We start from the raw sequence: 19,808 nt of genomic DNA, 5'->3' as shown, positions 1-19,808 counted from the left end.
TCAGAACATTATAGTTAGCACGTACTATAGCTTCCCACTGGGTGCAAAGGAAAAAAAAAAAAAAAAAAAAAAAAGCCCAAACAAGCAGATACAAAGTATTTTTAAGCAGTGTTCAAGGTGATATATTGCCTGCTTGAAATGACGTGTTTGTACATTGCAGGGTTGGGCCAGTACCACCTCTCACTTATAATTTGAAAGTCTCTCTTAGTTATTTTCACTCTGTTCCATGTAAGACAGAGCTATTTTGAAGCCTTGTGGAAAACAAACAAACAAAAAAAAAATCACTGTAAGGTAACCATCCAGCATGAAATTGTAACAGTGTTTGGAAAAGAAACTCAGAAGATCTCTCTCTCAAAGCCCATTCAATCAAGCTTTACTTGGAGCTGCTTTTAAGTACTCTTCTACTGGAACGGCAGAAACTCCTTCATGCCAGCTCTGAAGCCAGATGTGCTCAATGTTCATTTTCATGAAGAACCACTCATAGCTATGAGGCCACTTTCTTATCACCGGGTGCCTGGAAAGACAAAAAAGAATAAATAAAAGATGTGCCAAATTACATGCCTAGTCTGCTTTTTTTTTTTTTTTCCTTTAGTCTAGTGTGCTCATCCAGAATGAAACCTGAGATCTGAGAGTCACCACCAGTCATGTTTTCTGCCTTGCCTTGAAATAAGGTTGGTGATGTTCCACACCTCTGTCTGGCAAGAACTACAGCTTAAGGCAGTCAGTGAACAATATCTTCCCCTGTCACAGAACCTCCTCTTTAAAGACAGATGTTGTTTGGTCTCCAGTAGGTAAAAACAGTTAGAGGAGATTCTCTGAACATGTGTCAAGGTCGTGTTTGTACCTGTTCAAAGGAGACTGTGTTCTGTAAATATCACCTCTTTGGTAACAGTCATGGTGTGTCAGGAGAATTAATAAAACCAGCTATCAGACAGAGCATGGCCCCTTCGAGCTATCACCTGCTAGAGCCTTCTCATCCTGTATTTCTGTCTCTTTTCTTTGGCCTCTCCTTACCACTAGCTCAACAAGACCATCCCCACCAGTGGTGTTGGCTGGAAGTGCCTGGTCCCTAAGCCCCTGCAGGTGCGTCTGCAGAGGATGCTGTGGGAGCTCAGCAGTGGTGTATGGATTGGATACAACAGCTCGAGCCACAGCGTTCACAAGAGCTGGGACCATTACTGGGTAAGGCATCAGAGAAGACTCAAGCCTTGACATAGCAGCTCTGTCACTGCCTGTAGGCTCTGGAGAGGGTAGGCTCTGGGGATGCTGGTCCCTGTCTTTTTGCATTTCTCATGGAAATTTTCTTGCAGAGTTGAGATGGTGGCTTTCGCTGTGAATGTGTAAAGGTTGGCTTTCTTTGTCCTGTTTGGAAGCAAGGCCTTGGTCTTTGTGTGCTCAAGGAGATCGGGTTTTGGATGATTTTGCCTCCTTGCTTACAAAGGCGATGAACTTTGGGGCACCTTGTGTTTCCACCATGCTTTTAACCCCCTGCTCAGTGTGTGCCAGTAGAGGCAGAGCGTAGCCAAATGGTGCATCTCCTGTGCAGCTGAACTGGGGGCTGGCCCTTTGCTATCTCTCTGTAACCACAGTTTCTCCACAGCAAGATAGTCTGGAGGCCGCTATTGGAAGTCTAAGGTGGAGCAGCTCCTGTGTTTGCTGGACTCTGCCCCAGCTCAGCGTCCTGCTGACCACCCCGACCTGGCCACTTGTTGCAGGGGGAAGTCCTCTCCCCCTGCAGAGGACTCTGCAGAGGATGCAGTTGATTTGATGACCTTTGGGGATTTCCCACTCTGAGATGTCTTTCTGAGCACCTGCTACCGTGTCAGGAAATGGCTCTGGCCACCGCTGACGCCAGTGATCCCACCATGTCAGTCTCACTTCTGCTCCTCAGTGGCTGAGCAGCTGCTGCTGAGGCATTGGTGGACCCTGGCTCATGTAATAATCCAATTTCTGCAAAGTTTGTAGAAAAGGTTTGTGTGCCAATACAACACCCATCTGTCCCTGGTCTCATTTTTTGCTATTGATGGAGAGGCTCCAGTAACTCTCTGTCACGTTGTCAGCATCTCTTGAGCCACCTGTGGGCATCTCAGGGGGTGTTGCTGACAGAATTTAGGATATTTTTTTGGCATATTTTTGAGCAAAGGCAAGCACTGACATTACCCCCCATTGGGTATACGATTTCTCTGTTGAGCTGTTCCCAGATGCTCCTCTCCCTTTGGCTCCAGAAGACTGTGGTCCACCAGAGATGGAGGCCACCAGAGATGGCGGCCTTGAAGGCTTATATTGAGGGTGGTTTAGCTCAGGGTTTTATTCAACACTCCACTTGCCTCTAACAGCAGTGTCTGCTCTTCCACACAGTTGGCCACTGTCATCCCTGTGACCACCCAGCCTCTTTGGCAGCTGCCCAGGGGTTTTGCCCTGAGGGCTCCCTCCAACAGTTGCAGCGTATACATTTATTTCTTCCAGAGCATCTGAAAAAAGCAAAGGCTGCTTACAGACACGACACAGATCGACGCTGGACATTGCAGCTGGGGACTGCATTTGGTTGTCCTGTGAACATCTTTGTTTGGTGCAGCCCTCTTTCTGTGCTGGACCGCCATTACCTGGGCCTGTACACAATGGAGTTGGCCCGCCATTTTGTCTGCAGCTTCCTCGTTCCCTCAGGATTGCCCCTGTTGTTCACGTTAAAACCTGTTCACCCAGATCCCTCCCAGCAGGACAGAGAGAACATTATGTCTGGTCCATGCAGGTTCCCAGCACGTCCCAGTTTCCCCTCAGTATTTGATTCACTGGGCAGGGTACAGCCTGGAGGATCATCCCTGTCAGCCAGTGTTGGAGGTGCACGTCCCGGCTAAAGTTCAGGCTTTTGATGCCTGTTAGTTACACTGATAAAAACGGGTCCCACTGGAGGGTGTGGGGGCACGCCCTGGGTGTGGAGTGGATGGTGTTAGGGTTGTGCTTGTATCTGTTCACAGGAGGCTGTGTTCTGTAAACGTTATGGCTTCGGTAGCAGTTGTGGTGGTATGTCAGGAGAGGTCATAAAACCAGCTAGCAGGTGGGGCACAATCTCTTCAAGCTACCGTCTGCTACAGCCTTCACGTCCTGTATTTCTGCCTCTTCTCTTGGGCTTGCCCTGGCAGCACGCTCATTTATTCTCTGGTGTAGCTCTGTTGAAGGTGTCAAGAACTGCAGCGCTGGGAAGCATGCTACAAATTGTCTCATTTCTACATTGCAAAGTTTCCAGGAGATGAGAGCTGATGAATTTTGTTTCCAAACCATGAGGTCTGGCCTCACTGAAGCCCACAGGCTTCATCCTACAAATGGGTGTGACATAGTGCCCAAAGGTAGCTGCTCTGTCTCTTGCTAAGGGGCTGCGGGTAATGAGTACTACTTGTCCTGAGGTGGGATGGATTTCTACATGTAGTGTCCCACTTAACCAATGCACCCTGTATTTATGGAATCTCTCCTTACAGCCACGATTACAAAACACATGGTCTACTGCAGTCTTAATATTTACCAACCGTGTTTCCACAGTTCATTACCTCAACAGTTAAAAGGAGCTTGCGAAGCTCTGCCTGTAGTTCCAGGCCAACATCCTCTGTGGCCCCAAAGTAAAGATCAGGCTTGTTGCTTCTCAGGTTTTCTGTACCAAGTGGCTGCATCTATATATTTGTCTCAAAACTGCAGGCTGTACGATACTATATGCATATCACATACAGACCTAGAAAACATTGCTTGCTTGGCAAATTCCGTTTCCTCTGGAGGCACCGTGACCATCTGTCCTGTGAGAGTCAGTCTGGCACACCTTGGATCCTCCGGATCGACTACATTTTTTCTGTGCACAGAGAAAAATGCTCATGTAATAGCTTGTCTTCTTCGCTTTTGAGATATACAAATACAAAAAGAGGCAGTATTTTCTCAAACCGTGCAGGTCTTTCCTACACTCAGCTGTAACAGTCAGGGGGATTGCTGAAGAAATACCTGAGAGACCTCTACTGTAGAGATTTGCTTAATCTTAATTCATACTCTTAAAAACTGCATTAATATATATAATTTAAAAATCTGAAAATGACAGTTTTTTCCAGACCTATGGACAGCCCTGAATTCAGGATTCCGAAGAGAATTAGTGAGATGATTAATAAGTATGTGTATATGTATTTGCATGTAATTTTTCTTTCTGCCTACCCTGGAAACTCAGTTCTTGTTCATTTTTACCCATTTTTCAACTGCTTTACATTGCTTTTCTTCACACACACACACAAAGAGTCAAGTAAAGTCTATTAAAAAAAAAAAATCAACTGCCTTCATCCTTCAAACTGAGACAGAATAGGTACTTGTTGCTTTTTGGCTCTTTCTATACAGTAATAATAAATAACTCCCATTAGTAGCTGTGGGACAACTGCTGACTCCGAGGTTTACAATACAATGATATAAATCATGAGTAAACTGACAAATTGCAAAAAAGTTTCAGGCAATGACTGCAATGGCCTGATCCCGAGACGTGCTGAGCAGCCCCAAGGTCCTTTGCCAGCACATTGAGACTGCTCAGCATTGCCCAGGACTGTGTCCCCACGTAAGAACATAAGCCCTGAAAACTACATTAGGAAACAAAGATTGCATTTCTTGTTCTCCGTGTTTTAATCTGAAGCAGCGAATCACAGTAAATTACATCTCATCTGTGTGCAATTTTACGTAAAGATCTCTGCTTGAGCCCTTTAGCCTCAACTGTGTGCAATCTGCAGTGGCTTTTTTTTTGGTTGTTTTAACTCTCAATATGTGCCTATTGCATGCAGGAAACATATGGGCATCCTCCTGCAGCTAATTTAACACCTGCAGATTCCCCACAGATGGTTATGAAAGACCGTGTAGCTTACTGGATAAAGTGTCTGCTTTTATAGATAGGACCAGGAACAGAAATACGCAAGGAAATACAACAGGCTGATTGATACTCGGCTATGCCCAGTAAGCACTTGGCACAGTCCGTAGCCTGAGCTCCAAAGAGCCATTTGCAGTCACATCATCTCTGGGATGTTTTTTCAGCATCCTGTTCGGTCTGGAGCTGCCGTTCTCTGAAGGTGGTGCTCAGCGTAATGATGCCTGGACAAACCCCACTCATACTTTTTTTTCCTCTACTGTGCTTTCTGCACAGGAGGAAGGGCGGCCGCCAAGGATCAAGCTCAGTCTTTTCGTTCGCATCAATAAATAATGGTCTGATTTTCTCCAGCACATTTTTTTATTATTATTATTATTATGAAGTAGCAAATGGTGCTCTGAGTACCTGAAAATCCGCATTGCCTGCCCGGACACTGGGTTTAATTCTCCCAGCGTATATTTGCAGTAGAAACTTGTCTACAGGGCCGCCTTGGCGTGTTGTAGATCAACACTAGCTCGCACCGCATGCTGACGATGAAGTTTCACATCCTGCTTACAGTGGTCCCAGCCTGTCCCGTCCTGAGCAGTGTGGCTCCGTGACCCAGTGACACCCGTGCTCCCTCTCACTTCTCATCTGGGTGCTGCGGGGCCATTCGGTCTGCGTGACCCCTCGGGCAACCGACCCGTCAAAACAAGAATAAATATCAGGATCATTATGACTAAAATGAGGGAGGAGATGGTCATGTGTGATGGGGACAGGGTGCCATTTAAGACCTGATGAAGCTACAGATAAGACTGCACCTTATGGCATTTCAGGTTAAAGGTGACCTGACGTAAAAGCTGGCTCTGGCACTGCGCCGGCTGCAGGGTACCACTCTCTGGGGTGCCTCGAGGCAAAAAAAAAGTAACCCAGTTTATAAAAAAGAGGGAAAATTTTCCCCCAGGTTTAATTCCTAGAGCTCATGCCAAGGGGGCAGGATCCTGTCCTGCACAGAGACACAGGGGAGGGGCAGACCTGCCCCTTTTTTATGGTTCCAGATGAAGGTGGCGTCCTCCCCTTTGGAAGCGGGATACGCTGCCCACTGAAAGGCACTCTCCGTGGGAATCAGCTCGCCCACAGCAGAAGGGTGAGCTGATCCCACACACAGATCAGGACCTGCAAGTCCAGCAGCTAGGGCAGTGCAGTCTTAAAGTCCATTTGAGTCATCCTGACCTACTGCTGCTTCGTGCTTAATCTCGGTACTTCATCAGTCTTACAAATACGGAAGGGGACTTCTCCCTCGCCAAGCTGCAGTTCAGGCGCTTGTTTTCAGCTGATAACCCTTTATCTCTGTGTACGAAACCATTTCCTCCAGAGCATAACAGCACCATAAACAACTGAAAGCTGGGAGAAGCACGAGTACCTGCAGCCACCTTTGCCTGGTACAGCTCCTAGGCAGGATGGTGCTAATTACTTTCAGGGAGGAACTAGAAAGGGGTTGTTATTAAAGGATGTCTTCGTTTCACAGAGAGGATCAAGGAGATAAATTCGGGTGTGGTCATTTGGTGAGGCATTTTGGGTTGACACCTCCTCAGATGAGAATTACTTGATCTTTTTGTGCAAGTCCTCATTTATTCTACAAGCATCCTTGCTGATTTTTGAGTAGGCAATTGGCTTGGCACCGCTGCTCTTGGGTTGTGGTTGCTGCCTTCCGCTGTTGAGAGGTTTTTCACCTGACAGGAGTGTCAGATGTGGCTCTTCCCTGATTTACAGGAAAAAAAACACAATCTGCTCTCCACATGTTCAGCTGATGACAATACAGCCATATCTGAAATCTTATTATTTAATTTATTTTCCTGACTCCTTGTGTTTGCAGTTTTTTGTCTGTTACCCTCTCGTGAGTCAGGGCGTTACGCTAATTGACACACACGATGCCGTCACTACCAGTAAAAGTTATTTGTACCAAATTCTGCACAACAGAAGATTATTTTTCTGGGAAATAAGGCAAACAAATTACTTGTAAGATGAAGTTTTGGATGAGCTCAGCAAAGGACGACGATACATTTGAATCTAGTACGCCGTGTTATTACTTTGTGGGCTTTGCATTTAGCACTGGCTCTTACCGTGGGCTTTCTTTTTCAGAATAGTGACCTTGCACTCTAATCTTACATTACCATTACTATTTTCGTTATCAAAGGAGCCCTTCATATTCTGAAATAAATCTGTTTCTTCATCATTTCTGGCGTAGGATTTCCTTAATAACGTGTGATAACTTTTATACTTTCTAAACCATCAAAGATCCCTAAAGTTACTTCTAAAAGTTAACTCAATTCTAACTGTACTGTGAACAGGTCTTGAATTTTCATTGGTGCTACTGATGTAACTAACCTAAACACAGGCTTTGTTTCCTAGGAGTAAAGGGATATAGCTCATGTTTTTACTAAAGACATTACAGGGATAAATAGGTGTATTTACTAAAATATTCCTCCTTCGTATCTGTAGAGGTCTAGTCATGCATTTACTAGTTATTTCTTGCCTTCTGTCTAAATAAATACATATTCAGCTCTCAGTCCTTGGGTTTATTTTGTCTTGGTTGGCACAAGGACAAGAAGGCGTGCAGAAAAAATCGCTTTACATAAAATTTGGGGGCATGGAGGAGGAAACCCTCAAGGGCTTCTAAGGCCCTGGGAAGAGAATCAGGTCCTCGGTAGCCCTGGAGAGGATTTCATGAAGGCTACGGTAAGATGTGAACTGAGGGGAGGAGAAAGTAGGGAACCATTGTAGGAGACAAATCAATAGGGAACACATTTATTTATTTATGCTGATATGAAATACATACACTTTGTTGCAGAAGTTAACTGAAGCCAGATGACAATGGAGGAGGATTCAGCTTATGCATTTTATAAGAACACGATGCATTAAGAGAGCTTCTCTTAATTATTCATCTGATTGGTGAAGAGAGAATTGATCACCTCCGTTCCTCTGCTTGGTGAGCAAACTTCGTATGCAAAGTCTGACCCAGTCTGGGCAGTTGTCTCTTCTGGGCATCTGCAGCTGGCCTACAAAGTACCATCTTACCAAGGTGCCAGCTTTACTGAGCTTATGGACAAGCCTGTGTCCAAGCGAAATTTGTTTCCTGACAGTGATGGGGAGCATGCTGCTGATGAACACGCCCCGCTTACTCTACTGCTCACCACTTCTGCACTTTCTGAGTCATGGTTCAAGAGCGGTTCAGGGTAAAGACTGCCACCTACTCATTAGATTGTTTATTACACCAGCCATCTCGTAGATTTTAATTAGAAGGTTCCTGCACCAAAACCATCTTAGTGCAGATCCGATGAACGTACAATTCAGGCTGATGCAGTTAAATTGGCTCACAAGGGTGATGATGTTGGGACTCTGTTAGGACTCCCTTCTGCAGCTGAGATCTCTAGATCCCTGCTTTGACTGTCGATGCCCTGTCCCCTGGTTTCGCTGGGTATTCATCTTCATCCTTGGCCTCTGCAGTCCATTAGTGAGCTGAAACAGATCTGGCACAGATCAGCAGTAAAAGCAAAAGAAGAGTTCAGGAATCATTCAATAAGGAGAATCAAGTGTCCCTGAGAAGGAATGGCTAGGAAGAAGGTGGGGGGGCTCAGTGGTGCTCCAGGGACTGGTGGAGGAAGCAGAGACGTATGGATGGGAATCTCTCATCCTCCCCAGCTTGCTTTTCCCACTGAGGAGCTGCCATCCTCCTCCTCCTCTCCCCTGAGGAGACAGGACCTTCCATCCTTCCATGAAAAAGTGTTACTTTACTTTTCTACTTTTAAGCAGAAAGAAGAGAGAAGTTGTAAAAGAGCCTTCTCTATTGCAGAAAGGGAGAGTCAGGAGCCAAGAAGAGAGCCCTATTTCTACTCTTGCTACTTTAAAGCACCTCATCTGTGGCGTAAGGGCAATGGGTGTCCACACACCCTCACCTCTCCTGCAGCAGTAGCCCCGTGGCCATACGAAGCCATGCCATTTGGAGGTGGGGACTGGCTGAGCCCTGCTGCCTGCCACTGACTCAAGGCAGGGACTCTGTCACCCTGTAAAGGACCTCTGTTCCTCGTGCCCCAAAATAGGAAATAACCAGAAAGTAACTACTATGGCAACATATTTTTTTTGTCCTTTTTTATCCATTTATATGAAGGAATGGAAGAAACGTTATGTCCTTTGAGAATTATTGTACAGCGCATATAATTTCGATTATTAAATGTCATTAGTTTTCAAAAGCCAGTTTTCCTCCTCGTTCATTTTATTGTCTCCTCACTAACTGTCTCTGAGGCAGACAGCGCGTATCGCTGCTGCTAATCTGCGTGGCACAGACGTCAAACAAAATCTCCACTGAAAGCAATTTCATAATCTGAAAAGCTGTTGCTGGCCTTCAGCTGGATATGGCTGAGCAGTTTCGCCCTGCCCTGCTCTGACTTTGACAAGAATATCTTTATCAGCCGTGTCTGAGAGCCAGCAAAGAGAGTTAAAAGGCATCTTGGCTTTTGGAAGAGCTGCCTTGGGAACTGAAGAGTGCTGGTACAATGGCTCTTCTGCACTGAAGGGAGTCGGTCTTCACAGCCTACCTGTCTGAAAGTTTTAGGTCATTTTGCTGTTCCTAGAAGATAATAATTTCTAGATTGTTTTAATTATAATTTATTACATCAAGTCAGTCTCTTTGTCTATCTTTGTTCACAATAACAACTCATTTCTTTAGCTGAACTGCATGTTTGAGACAGGAAGGTTTTATATAGTTTAACCACAGACAATTCACAGGAAAAAAGAAAAAAGAAAGAATCACAGCATCAGCTATTTCTGTAAGCAAACTCAGAGAAACACATATTAGTGCTCTAGACAGGGATTTTGGGAAGTTGGTTATTTAAGCATACAGGGATAAAAAAAAACAGTAATTTAGAGCTGTATTGTGTGCATTGGGTCACGATGATAGTAGGTTTCGTGTTTGACTTTCTAATTTGGTATCTTCCTGAATTTTTAAATACAGATTTTTCAGGAACTGCTCCTGACATAATTATTTGCATATGACTAAAGAGGACCAATACAAATACCAGGAATAGAAACGTGTCTGTGCCACAGAAACAGGAGGTGGATCTCAACTCCTCAAAAAACGCGGGACGGATGTCTGGATTCAGCCGTTGTCTTCCGCACGCGTAGTTTCTCCTTGCGTGAAGGCACACCACCACATTTCCTTGTTTTACTCATCCTTGATTTATCCATCCTTGGTTTATCCATCCTGAAATTAATTGCCTGTTTTCCAGCCTGAACTGTAATGGGGCAGACCCAGGAGCTTACTTGGAAAGAGAGATCCTCTGAGCAGCTTGTGTGTTGGGAAATCCATTCAGAACAATCGCCCCTCTATTCTTTACTGCAGGGTTCGGTCTTGTTCCCTCTGAAATCCGTAAGAATAGGACTCAATCTTTTCAGTTTTTATGTGGCATAAGCATGCCAGCTCGGTCTATTTATAGCCCTGAACCATTTCATTTTTCTTGCCTCTGTTACCCATTTATCAGCCGTCAGATCAGTGGCTAACTAACCCTCTCTGTAGGCCGCGCATCAGAGGGTGTCTGCAGCGAGGCACAGCTCGTCTCCCCGTGGGAAATGGAAATCTCTGGGTGAGAGAGGAGGAGCCCAGGCTGGAGCTGCCACAGCATCACGTCCTGCAACTGCTGCCTATCCCGATGCATCGCCGCTCTCTTTCTTTCGTTATTAAAAGTTAGTTTTGTACTGGCTGGGGCTTTGCAAATTTTCTCTCCAGCTGATTAAACACTGAGGCTGGAAAACCAAAAAGGCCGCCCTATACTCCTCACAGCCCCACGAGTGGGGAATATTTATTGTCCAGGTTTGAAACTTGAGCATGTGCTGAAACAAAACAAATGAAATTCGCTACTAAATAAACTTAATATCAAGCTGATGTACGGGCACACAGGCCACTTGATTAGATACAAGGCTATTGAAATGTCAGCTGTGTTTTCTTTCTAAAGGCCAGAGATTTCTTCTGTATGCAATAGGTCAGAAGCATGTTTCAGGAGAGTGCCAAGTGCTCCCAAGAGCACTGACTACAGGCATCAAACAGCTTTCAGTTATTTTAATTCTTACAACCCAGGGTAGGTTAATAATGAAATTCTTATAAAATTCTACCTGAAAGCAGGCTGCAGGGCCAAATTCATTGCTGGCATACAAGGACGCGAATTTTCTCACGTAGAGCGTTATTCATTTAGCTATTTTGCCTGCTTATTTTGGAACCAAAACAATTAATGTTGCCCTTGCCCCAGAGAAAATTCGGGTATTAGAAAATATAAATGACACTTCCCTTTGTGACAAAATCTCCACGGGTGCTGTCCTAATACCTAGCACAGTCCGAGGTCTGCCAGAATAACAGGTCTGGCCTCTCGTTTCGCCTGAGTAAAGAGAAAGAAACCTGCTGGACAAAAGCTAAGCCACCACATGAAACCCCGCACTGTGGATGTTCCCTGTGAGGTTGCTCTCCTAGCTTAAAACGTAAACTCATTTCTGACCCTGGTTACATAGGGAAGAAGAAAGTTAAGCTCGCAGTGCCTGCATGCTTGCTGACTGTGAGACGGCCCCAAAGCCTTCTTGCTTTGCCAGCTATCAAAAATGCAAACAGCAGCTCGCCAAATGCCCCAGCTTTTCACTCTCTTTATCTGATATTTTCTCCCTTAATGCCAACCAACATCTGTGGCAGGCAAGAACTCCAGAAATAATTAAAACCAAACTGCACGTAATGATGAAATAAATAATGCAAAGAGCAGTGATTTGACTCCACATCTCTGTGCTCAGTTCAGCGGTGAGCTCAATATTTAGAGTACGGTTACATGCAGGAATGGGGGGTGGCCTATTTTCCCTCACCTTCTCCTCTCCCCTCTCCTTTGTGCTCCTCTGGCTTTTGGTGAGCTTCTGCAAGTTGCTAACCCAGCAGAAACCTAATCCAGAAAAAAAAAAAAAAAAAAGGAAGAGGTTTCTGGTAGGTTAGAGATAAAGCAGCCCCCTCGATGGCCACAGGAGGGGTGGGACTGGCTGGCCGGGAGCAGCACCAGGCATGGGACAGGCAGAAGGACCAGCAGAAAATGGGATTGCCATCACTGGGTTAATTCTCTTCAGCTTGATATTTGAACTCGAGGTCAGACAAATCCCAGAGCTGATGGAAGAGAAGGACGGAGGCAGCATGTGACCAGTCCAAGGGAGGGAGGGAGCGCAGGGATGTGGCCACTGGTAATTAGTGTGGCCTCAGCTGTCTTGGCAATACAGGGGTTAGCTGCCTGGCAGTTGTTTGGGAAATTAATAGATGCTTAATAGGAAGACAGTGAATAAATATTCTTGAAAGGTTGTGATGTGTCTGACTTTCATATGTCTGTAAGTCATGACTCATTTTGTTGGTGAACTGGCTCTTCCCAAACAGGTAAATCAGGCAGCAGTGTTGCTAAAATGTGAAAGGCAAAGACTTTCTAAAGCAGATGTTTAAAGTCAGGGATGAAAGGCCACTCTTTGGAGCCTACATGGGTGTCTAACTTCCAGAAGTGCTCGTCACCAGCAGCCATCATCAATGGAAGCCGCTCTGAGCCTCTGAAAACAGGACATCCACGTAGGTGCTAGGGCACAGGGCTTAGCTCACAATTTTAAGCACCTAATGTATATATTCTGCTCATTATTTGATAAAAGTGAAGAAGCTCAGAAGGCAGGAATAAGCTCCATTAGCCCTTTACTAAAGACCTGATAAATTTAATTATGATTTGAAATGATTAACTCAAAATATTTAATGAAATAACTTTAATAAACAAACAGAACCCTTCTCATCTTAGCTTCACCACTCTGTTGACCTTCTCATCCACTCAGAGCTGAATTACCTCAGTAAGTGCTGTGATGAAGAGTACGTACTGGAGGTGACGCTGGGAGAGCCTTCCATTTACTATTCACTGTTTTTTTCCAGTTTTCTTCTCGGCTTGCAGGCTTGGAAGTTGAGATGACCCAGCTGGGGATTGTCTTGGGCGTAAGTCTGGGATCCGGCTCTTAAGACAAAACTTTCTTCCCCCAAAAAGAGGACCTTAAGTTGGGGTAAACACTTCCAGCCTCATTTCTTTCTGAGGCAGCCTCTACTCACCAGTTCCTCTACCTATTTCCTTGGAGTATCAGCCAAGATCCGCTTTGCTAACGGAGTCCTGTCTGACAGAGTTTCGGTGTCACCTACCTCGTCACGTAAAGAGGCCTTTGGAAATAGCGCTTCACACGAGGCCGACCCAGCCACGCTTGCCGCAGGTCTGACTGCAAACAAACACATGGCACAGACGTGTCTCTTCCAAGGAGACAAGCATGGCAGGGAAAACTGTATGGTCATCGAGTTTCCATACATACACTTTACACATGTGACACAAGATCCTCTTCTCGACCCTGGAGAGCTACAGCCCCACCAAGCCAACCAGCAGGGCCTCCAGAGCTGCTCAGCAGAGCAAGGGTGTCTGCTTCACCTTGACTCCTACAGCCCTTGAAACTCTACTGACTTTACTGACCAGGTCGCCGTGGCCTGTAATTGGATCTCCAACACCTAGGTTTTATGTCAACACCTCCAAAAAGAGATCAAAGTTTGGGCATGCTAACGTGCAAGTTGAAGGCCTCTCCAGCTGTTGATGCTGATACTTAGGTGATACTACTTGGGTATCTATTACTACTTCTGCTTTTCTTTAAGATGTTTTACTGGGTAACTTACTGCAAAACAAACCCAAGAGGAGCCTGTAGCTGATGGTGAGAGACAAAAATAAGAACAGGACAGTGAAGGTGGAGACCTGGCATAAAGCTGTCACTGTTTCATTCTGAGGTCTGTGTTTGTTCTCACCAAAGCTAGTAGTGGACACACAACATTTCGTTACCTGCAAAAATTTCCATCCGCCTCTGGCAGGGTCAGAGAAGCTACAGGATACTTCAGGAGATCCACCACAACATTATCCTTCAGCGTCACGTAAAAGAAAGGGATTCCAGTGCTGTTATTGACAGGACCATCGCTGATAAGCAAACAGTTCCCAAAGGGCATACCTTGGATCTGCAAAATCCAAAGACACATCTGCAAATCTGCAAAGTCCTAAGACACAATAGGGAAGACTTTTGTTTCCACTGAGCTTAAAGGAACTACCAAGTTCAAAATGCCACCAGCAACAATAAATATTTACTCCAAAAAAGGGCTGCTACCTTCTCTCAAAGCAAAAAGGAAACAGAGCTGAAGTTAGCCTCAATTCAGCCTGCTTTTTACTCTAACTTTGCCTCCCCCGTTCGACACGATTCAGAATGTGATTCCATCAGTTTGCCAAGAGAGGGGGGAAGGCATTTCAGCCAGAATTGTGTTTCATGTCAAACTGCACGCCAGCTCGGCCACCTGGGAACCTCAGCCCTGGGAGGGGTGGCAGCCACCAACCTGTCCTGCCACACAGCGAGGAGCCAAGTCCTCAGCAAGTTCCCTCCCAATCTCCGAGTTGTGTAAATAGCCAACGATGGATATAGCACATGCAAAAATGTCCTTACCCGGCAGGGACAAACATTAATATCCTCTGTAATGATTTATGTTCTTTACTATGCCTTTCATCCCGTCACAAATCACAAGGAGAGATACTTACTGAATTATGATTTTTGAAGTCTTCATGTATGTCTTCATGGTCAATTAGACGTTAAATAGTAAAATCATCAGCCAATATATTAATTCGATGTAACCGGTAAATCCTTCACAGCAAAATTAAATTATGAGTAGTTAATAAGAAAGCCCTGGCTGCTGTTATTACTTGGGCTGCTGATGTTTACACGCCTCTACAACTGGGAAGCTCCTGGTGTTGAGGAGTGGTCCCCGTGCGTGCTGGTGGGCGCGCTGTAGGTTGTAACGGAGCTGCCTCACGCAGCAACTCCACAGACCTGTTTGTCATTAAGAGCCACCGGGTGAAAAAGCAGCAGCTGTCAGTCGTATCGCAGGACATGCTCGCATTGCTTAAAAATCCTCGTTGTTTGTTGTTTGTTTTTTTTTTTTTTTTTAATTAATGGTTAATTTGGAAGGGGCTCCCCGCCGGCGCCTCACAGACCTGTCCCAGCCCCAGCCCCGGCTGCTGGGGGGCGCCCGGCAGAGGAGGCGGAGGAGGAGGAGGAGGGCGGACATCTCCGTGCGGGTCCCGGGCTCCCCCAGCTCCCCAGCCCCGGGGGTCTCTCCCCTCGCCCCGTACCTTTCTGGGGGCGGCCACGAAGCCCCAGGAGTTGTGGAGGGCGAGGAAGCAGCGGCAGCGCGGCCGAGAACATGGCGGAGGGGGCGGAGGGGGCGGAGGGGGCGGCCCCCAGCCCCGGGCGCTTCGCAGCTGAGCCGAGGCGGGGAGGCTCTGATCCCACAGCTCCTCCTCTTAAAACCTGTCCTCATAACCCTTCATTGCGTTCGTAGAGTCACCAAGGTTGGAAAAGCCCTCCAAGATCATCTGGTCCAACCACCCCCCACCACCAATGTCACCCACTAAGCCATGTCCCCAAGCACCACGTCCAACCTCTCCTTGAACACCCCCAGGGACGGTGACTCCACCACCTCCCTGGGCAACCCATCCCAGTGCAGATTATTGAAGGAGTCCAGGTTCAGCAGGAGATGGGGAGGAACAGATCTCACAGAAGACTCTGCCTTTCGCAATGCTCCCAGGTACATCTATCAGACCTCACCGTCTGTACCTGTGGAGGACAGGTCACCAGGTAGGTCTGTGTTAGTAACTGCTGCTCAATCACCTCATGATCCTCAGAATCACACCTCACAATCACAGAATTTCTAGGTTGGAAGAGACCTCAAGATCATCGAGTCCAACCTCTGACCTAACGCTAACAGTCCCCACTAAACCATATCCCTAAGCTCTACATCTAAACGTCTTTTACAGACCTCCAGGGATGGTGACTCCACCACTTCCCTGGGCAGCCCATTCCAATGTCTAACAACCCTTTCGGTGAAGAAGTTCTTCCTAACATCCAACCTAAAAAAAAGAAGATGCCGCATAACTAATCTTGAATAAAAATGGACTGAAATTTTGAGCATTATAACTTTTTTTTTTTTTTTCCCGTGTTTATTATTTTCATTATTATTTTTATCTTCACCATAATAACCTGAAGGAATAGTGAAAACAGGCATAATGGGCCTTAAGGCCGAAATTAATTTTTCAGATTGTGAAGATACTTTCCCAGTGAGGATAATTTTACCACCAAACACTTAATCTTACAAGTAAAATTGAATACGCTGCTACTGTGCCTTTAGCACGTGGTCCTGACTGCATGTGCTGTGATACCACTCTTTTATATATTGATTCCCACTTCGGTGCTTGAGCTGAGGAGTGTAGATGCAAGGAGGAAATAAATAAAGATTTCTGAAAACAAAATGAGTGAAAACTTGATAAGCTCCTCAGGAGAGCTTTTCTCTAGTTCAGGAAACATCACTTCTTAAAATAACGAAGGAGTTGTCCCTTCTTGAAATAAGAAGACATGCTCTCCAATTTATATATATTTTTTAAATCCCAATTCCCTGCTGTTTTTCACATGACCATTAGTCCATTTCCTCATGCAATCTGCTGCAGGTGCAATACGAATTTCATACTCTATATTTACTATTTCATGTGAATTTATTTCAGGGTTTCTTTGTAGAGATTCTTTGCTTGTACTCTACTTGTAGAGCAAGTTCAAACAACTTAGTTTCTGACATAAACAAATCAATAAAGTTATACACAACCTATTTTATTTTAGTTAATACAATTATGCCTGAGATATTGACTCTTGTATCCTGCAGAACTGGGAAGCAAAGTAGGATTTTTTCAAGATGTGGAAATCAGTGCTGAATTCTATATGTGATAAATATCAATTTTAGGCTATGTACTGTAGACACAAAACAGCATTGATCCAGGGTCATTAATCTATTCCACAGCTTCCAGATAAATTTACCACAATGACTTCACATGGGTCTCCAGCTTCACTGATAACAATAAGTACACTGATAAGTACAAGAAATAAAAACAAAACACATATTTCACCTTTTTATTCTGAAGTTTTATTCAAATAAACCCAAATAACGAAATCACTTGACAACTTAAAATAACCATCTTACTAGCACAGTTTTGCATTTAGTATTTACAGAAAAAGATCTTAACTTTAAGAGAATTAAAATAGTATTTCTTAAAATTATATCAGAAATAAGAAAGGTCTATCCTTATAAAGTATTTTCAAAAGTCAGGCTGATTTCTTAAAATTATATCAGAAATAAGAAAGGTCTATCCTTATAAAGTATTTTCAAAAGTCAGGCTGATTTTCTCTGAAAATTACCTGACCATGGGAGGTAAAACTAAAAGAAAAATTCTGTCCGTCTCTGACTAGTAACTGCTTCCCTTCCAACAGCAAGATCCAACTTAATGAAAATTTTAGCTATTTTGTCTTCCAAATCACTTGGATGACCTGAAAGTTAGAAAAGAAACATGAATGTTTTGATTGTAGGGACCGTAAATCATTGTTTCTCCCTTAATTAATGAAAAAGCCTTCTCTCCCTTCATTAAATAAAAGTCTTTTCTCTACTTTCCTGCTGAACCTTCTGCTTTTTCTTTTTTTTTTTTTTTTTTTTTTTTCAGATACCCAACCTAATTTTACATGTGTTAACCCAACAGGAGGAGATATACAGTAGTTTTCCCCGTAGGGCGGCAAAGGTCTGATAGGAAGACATAACTACTTTTTGATACATCATTCTCACTATATGTGTCTGCTATAACCCTGTCTATTCTCTTCCAAAACAAATAATCTCAGTCCCATCTCTCCCCTATCCTAGGGATATCTTTTCTGTGCTGAAATTTTGGCTTTCTTAAAATCTGGAAGTTTTGCCACTGAATTTGAGCAGGGACTTTACTCTTATTTTTGATCATTTCACTTAAGGATTTTACTTGATCTCTGTATCCTGGATTACTCAGACCACTCAGATGAACACCCACCATTCATTGAAGTGAAGTAGTTAATTATTTCCTTTTTTTTTTTTTCCTTCCTTTTTTGCAAATCAAAGTGTTTGATTCGCTCTCTGCCGGCAGAGCTACAAGCAGTGTTCCCTCAGCCTCTCTTTGCCGTATATTGTATGGTACAGAGGCGTGGAATTGGATTAAAAGCTACAGCACAGTGCTCTGCAGATAAACCCACTGCAGGTGTGCAGTTTAATAGGATTTTAATTTGGTAACAAGTGAACAAAGAGAAGAAGCGCAGAATGGGATTTTCTAGATGAAAAAATGCTGCTCGTGCTGAGAGAAAGCAACTGCAAGCTCTGTGATAAGGAATAAAGATCAGGCCAATGCTCTCTGAGCTGCCCTTTTACAGATTACAGTTCACTCAGAGCATCTTTGTTTGTGCCATCAGTTTCAACAATTCTTAGTTCAAGCTACTTGCATTTGGCCGTATAGCATTTAACCGGCCACACTGCCCATTTAGCCAGTTTGTTTAAATCTTGCATCGTCTCATTCCCCTCCCTCTGCACTTTTTTTTATATAAAAAGAATGTTTTCCTTGGGAGACGTCACCAGCTTGGAATATGTTCAGTTTTCAAGATTATTAACAATGATTTTCATGCTTCAAATTAAAAAAAGAAAAATATATATATAAAAAAAGAAAGAAAAAAAAATGCTGCGCTGTTCAAAATACATGTAAAAACAGGGTGTCTCTGCTGAGGAGCGTAATTTATATTCAGCATGAACTGGGGATGGGGGACCAAAAACAGATGGGGAAGGAAAAGGAAAAATGAAGGTGACGACTGAAAGATCATGAAGAGATCTGCTGAGACACAGGCGCATATTGCTGCTGCTGATGCAAGGGCAAGGTTGGGAGATTCTTTTCTGATTTCTGTTACCAGTCCTCCCTCTCGTTTTTCCAGGGTTTCACAGCAGAAGTGAGTTTTTAGCACTAATTTCAATGAGATGCGGGTGGAGGTGCGATGAACAGATTTTTTTCCCAAGCATAGCAGGCTGCATGGAAGGCACAGAAATGCCTTGTGGGACAAGATGAAAAAGATACGGAGGTTGGTGTTGTTGGCAGGGGATGGAGTGGAGGAAGGGAGCTGAAGAGAGACACCAGGCCAGAGAGATCTGCAGAGGCTGCATGAGGTAAAGGACTGAAAAGGGGAAAAAAATACAAGCTACACCCTCGATACACGGTGCAGGAAGTCAGGCAGCAGGCGCACAGCCCAGGAAACAGCAGCTTGGCTGTGGGACGCCACTGAGGGTTTGCATACCCCACAGGATGGGTTCTGGGATTAGCCAGGAGCAGGGACAGATGGCTGCCTGGGAGCAGGGGAAGGTGATCCAAAGTCACAGAAGCCAACCCCTTTTGCAACAGGAATCCGTTCAGGGGATCCACAGAGATGGTAAGGTGAACAAAGTGCTAGGAGATGGAGACGCTTTTGGCAGCTGCATTTTTCATCAGTATTGACATGGGCCGCTGGAACCCGGGGCTTTCAGTTCCCTTAGCTGTCAGGGTCTTTCCTCTCTAAGCTTTTCCTACATTTTCCCAATCCTTTACTTTCTCCTTCCCTCTTCCATACCGTCTCAAGTTGTGCTACTCCCCTTTTTGGGTTTTATACCCATTCTTTCTTACTCTGGCAACCCTCGTCCCTCACTCTAAACTGCCTTCCTCTGTTCTTGGTGTCATGTTCAAAATATGTAAAAAAACAACACATTTATTTATAGGCATATCACTTACACAAACAACCCGGGTCAGATCCTTGTCTGCTGTCACCTGCGTAAGAGCATTGCAATGGCCACAGAGGCCATAAAAAAGCCCATATGCACAGCAGAGTGAAAGAGCACAGGAAGCAGGACAGACATTGAGTAAGCTTTCTACTGGTTTATCTCCTGATTTCTGGCCATCAGTGGTTTGGCAGTCCCTTGGTCATACCCTGCATCCAGCTCAGC

At 44.7% G+C, this 19,808-nt stretch overlaps 1 protein-coding gene across 1 annotated transcript; it reads right to left on the bottom strand.

Annotated features, from left to right (window-relative positions):
* Positions 1 to 269: 269 nt before the first annotated feature.
* CREG2 (cellular repressor of E1A stimulated genes 2) lies at positions 270 to 15,137 on the bottom strand. Its single transcript, XM_082759036.1, has 4 exons — positions 15,088 to 15,137; positions 13,759 to 13,928; positions 3,722 to 3,835; positions 270 to 514 (listed from the first exon to the last, which is right to left on the bottom strand). Exons 2-4 carry the CDS (start codon positions 13,917 to 13,919, stop codon positions 367 to 369), a joined length of 423 nt encoding a protein of 140 aa, XP_082615162.1. The 5' UTR covers positions 13,920 to 13,928; positions 15,088 to 15,137; the 3' UTR covers positions 270 to 366.
* Positions 15,138 to 19,808: the final 4,671 nt, after the last annotated feature.

Source organism: Aythya marila, assembly GCF_965140915.1.
Source record: "Aythya marila genome assembly, chromosome: 1".
In the NCBI taxonomy this organism is placed as follows: Eukaryota; Metazoa; Chordata; class Aves; order Anseriformes; family Anatidae; genus Aythya; species Aythya marila.
The sequence above is the reverse complement of the archived record's forward strand: the minus strand, read 5'-3'. Positions and strand labels throughout refer to the sequence as shown.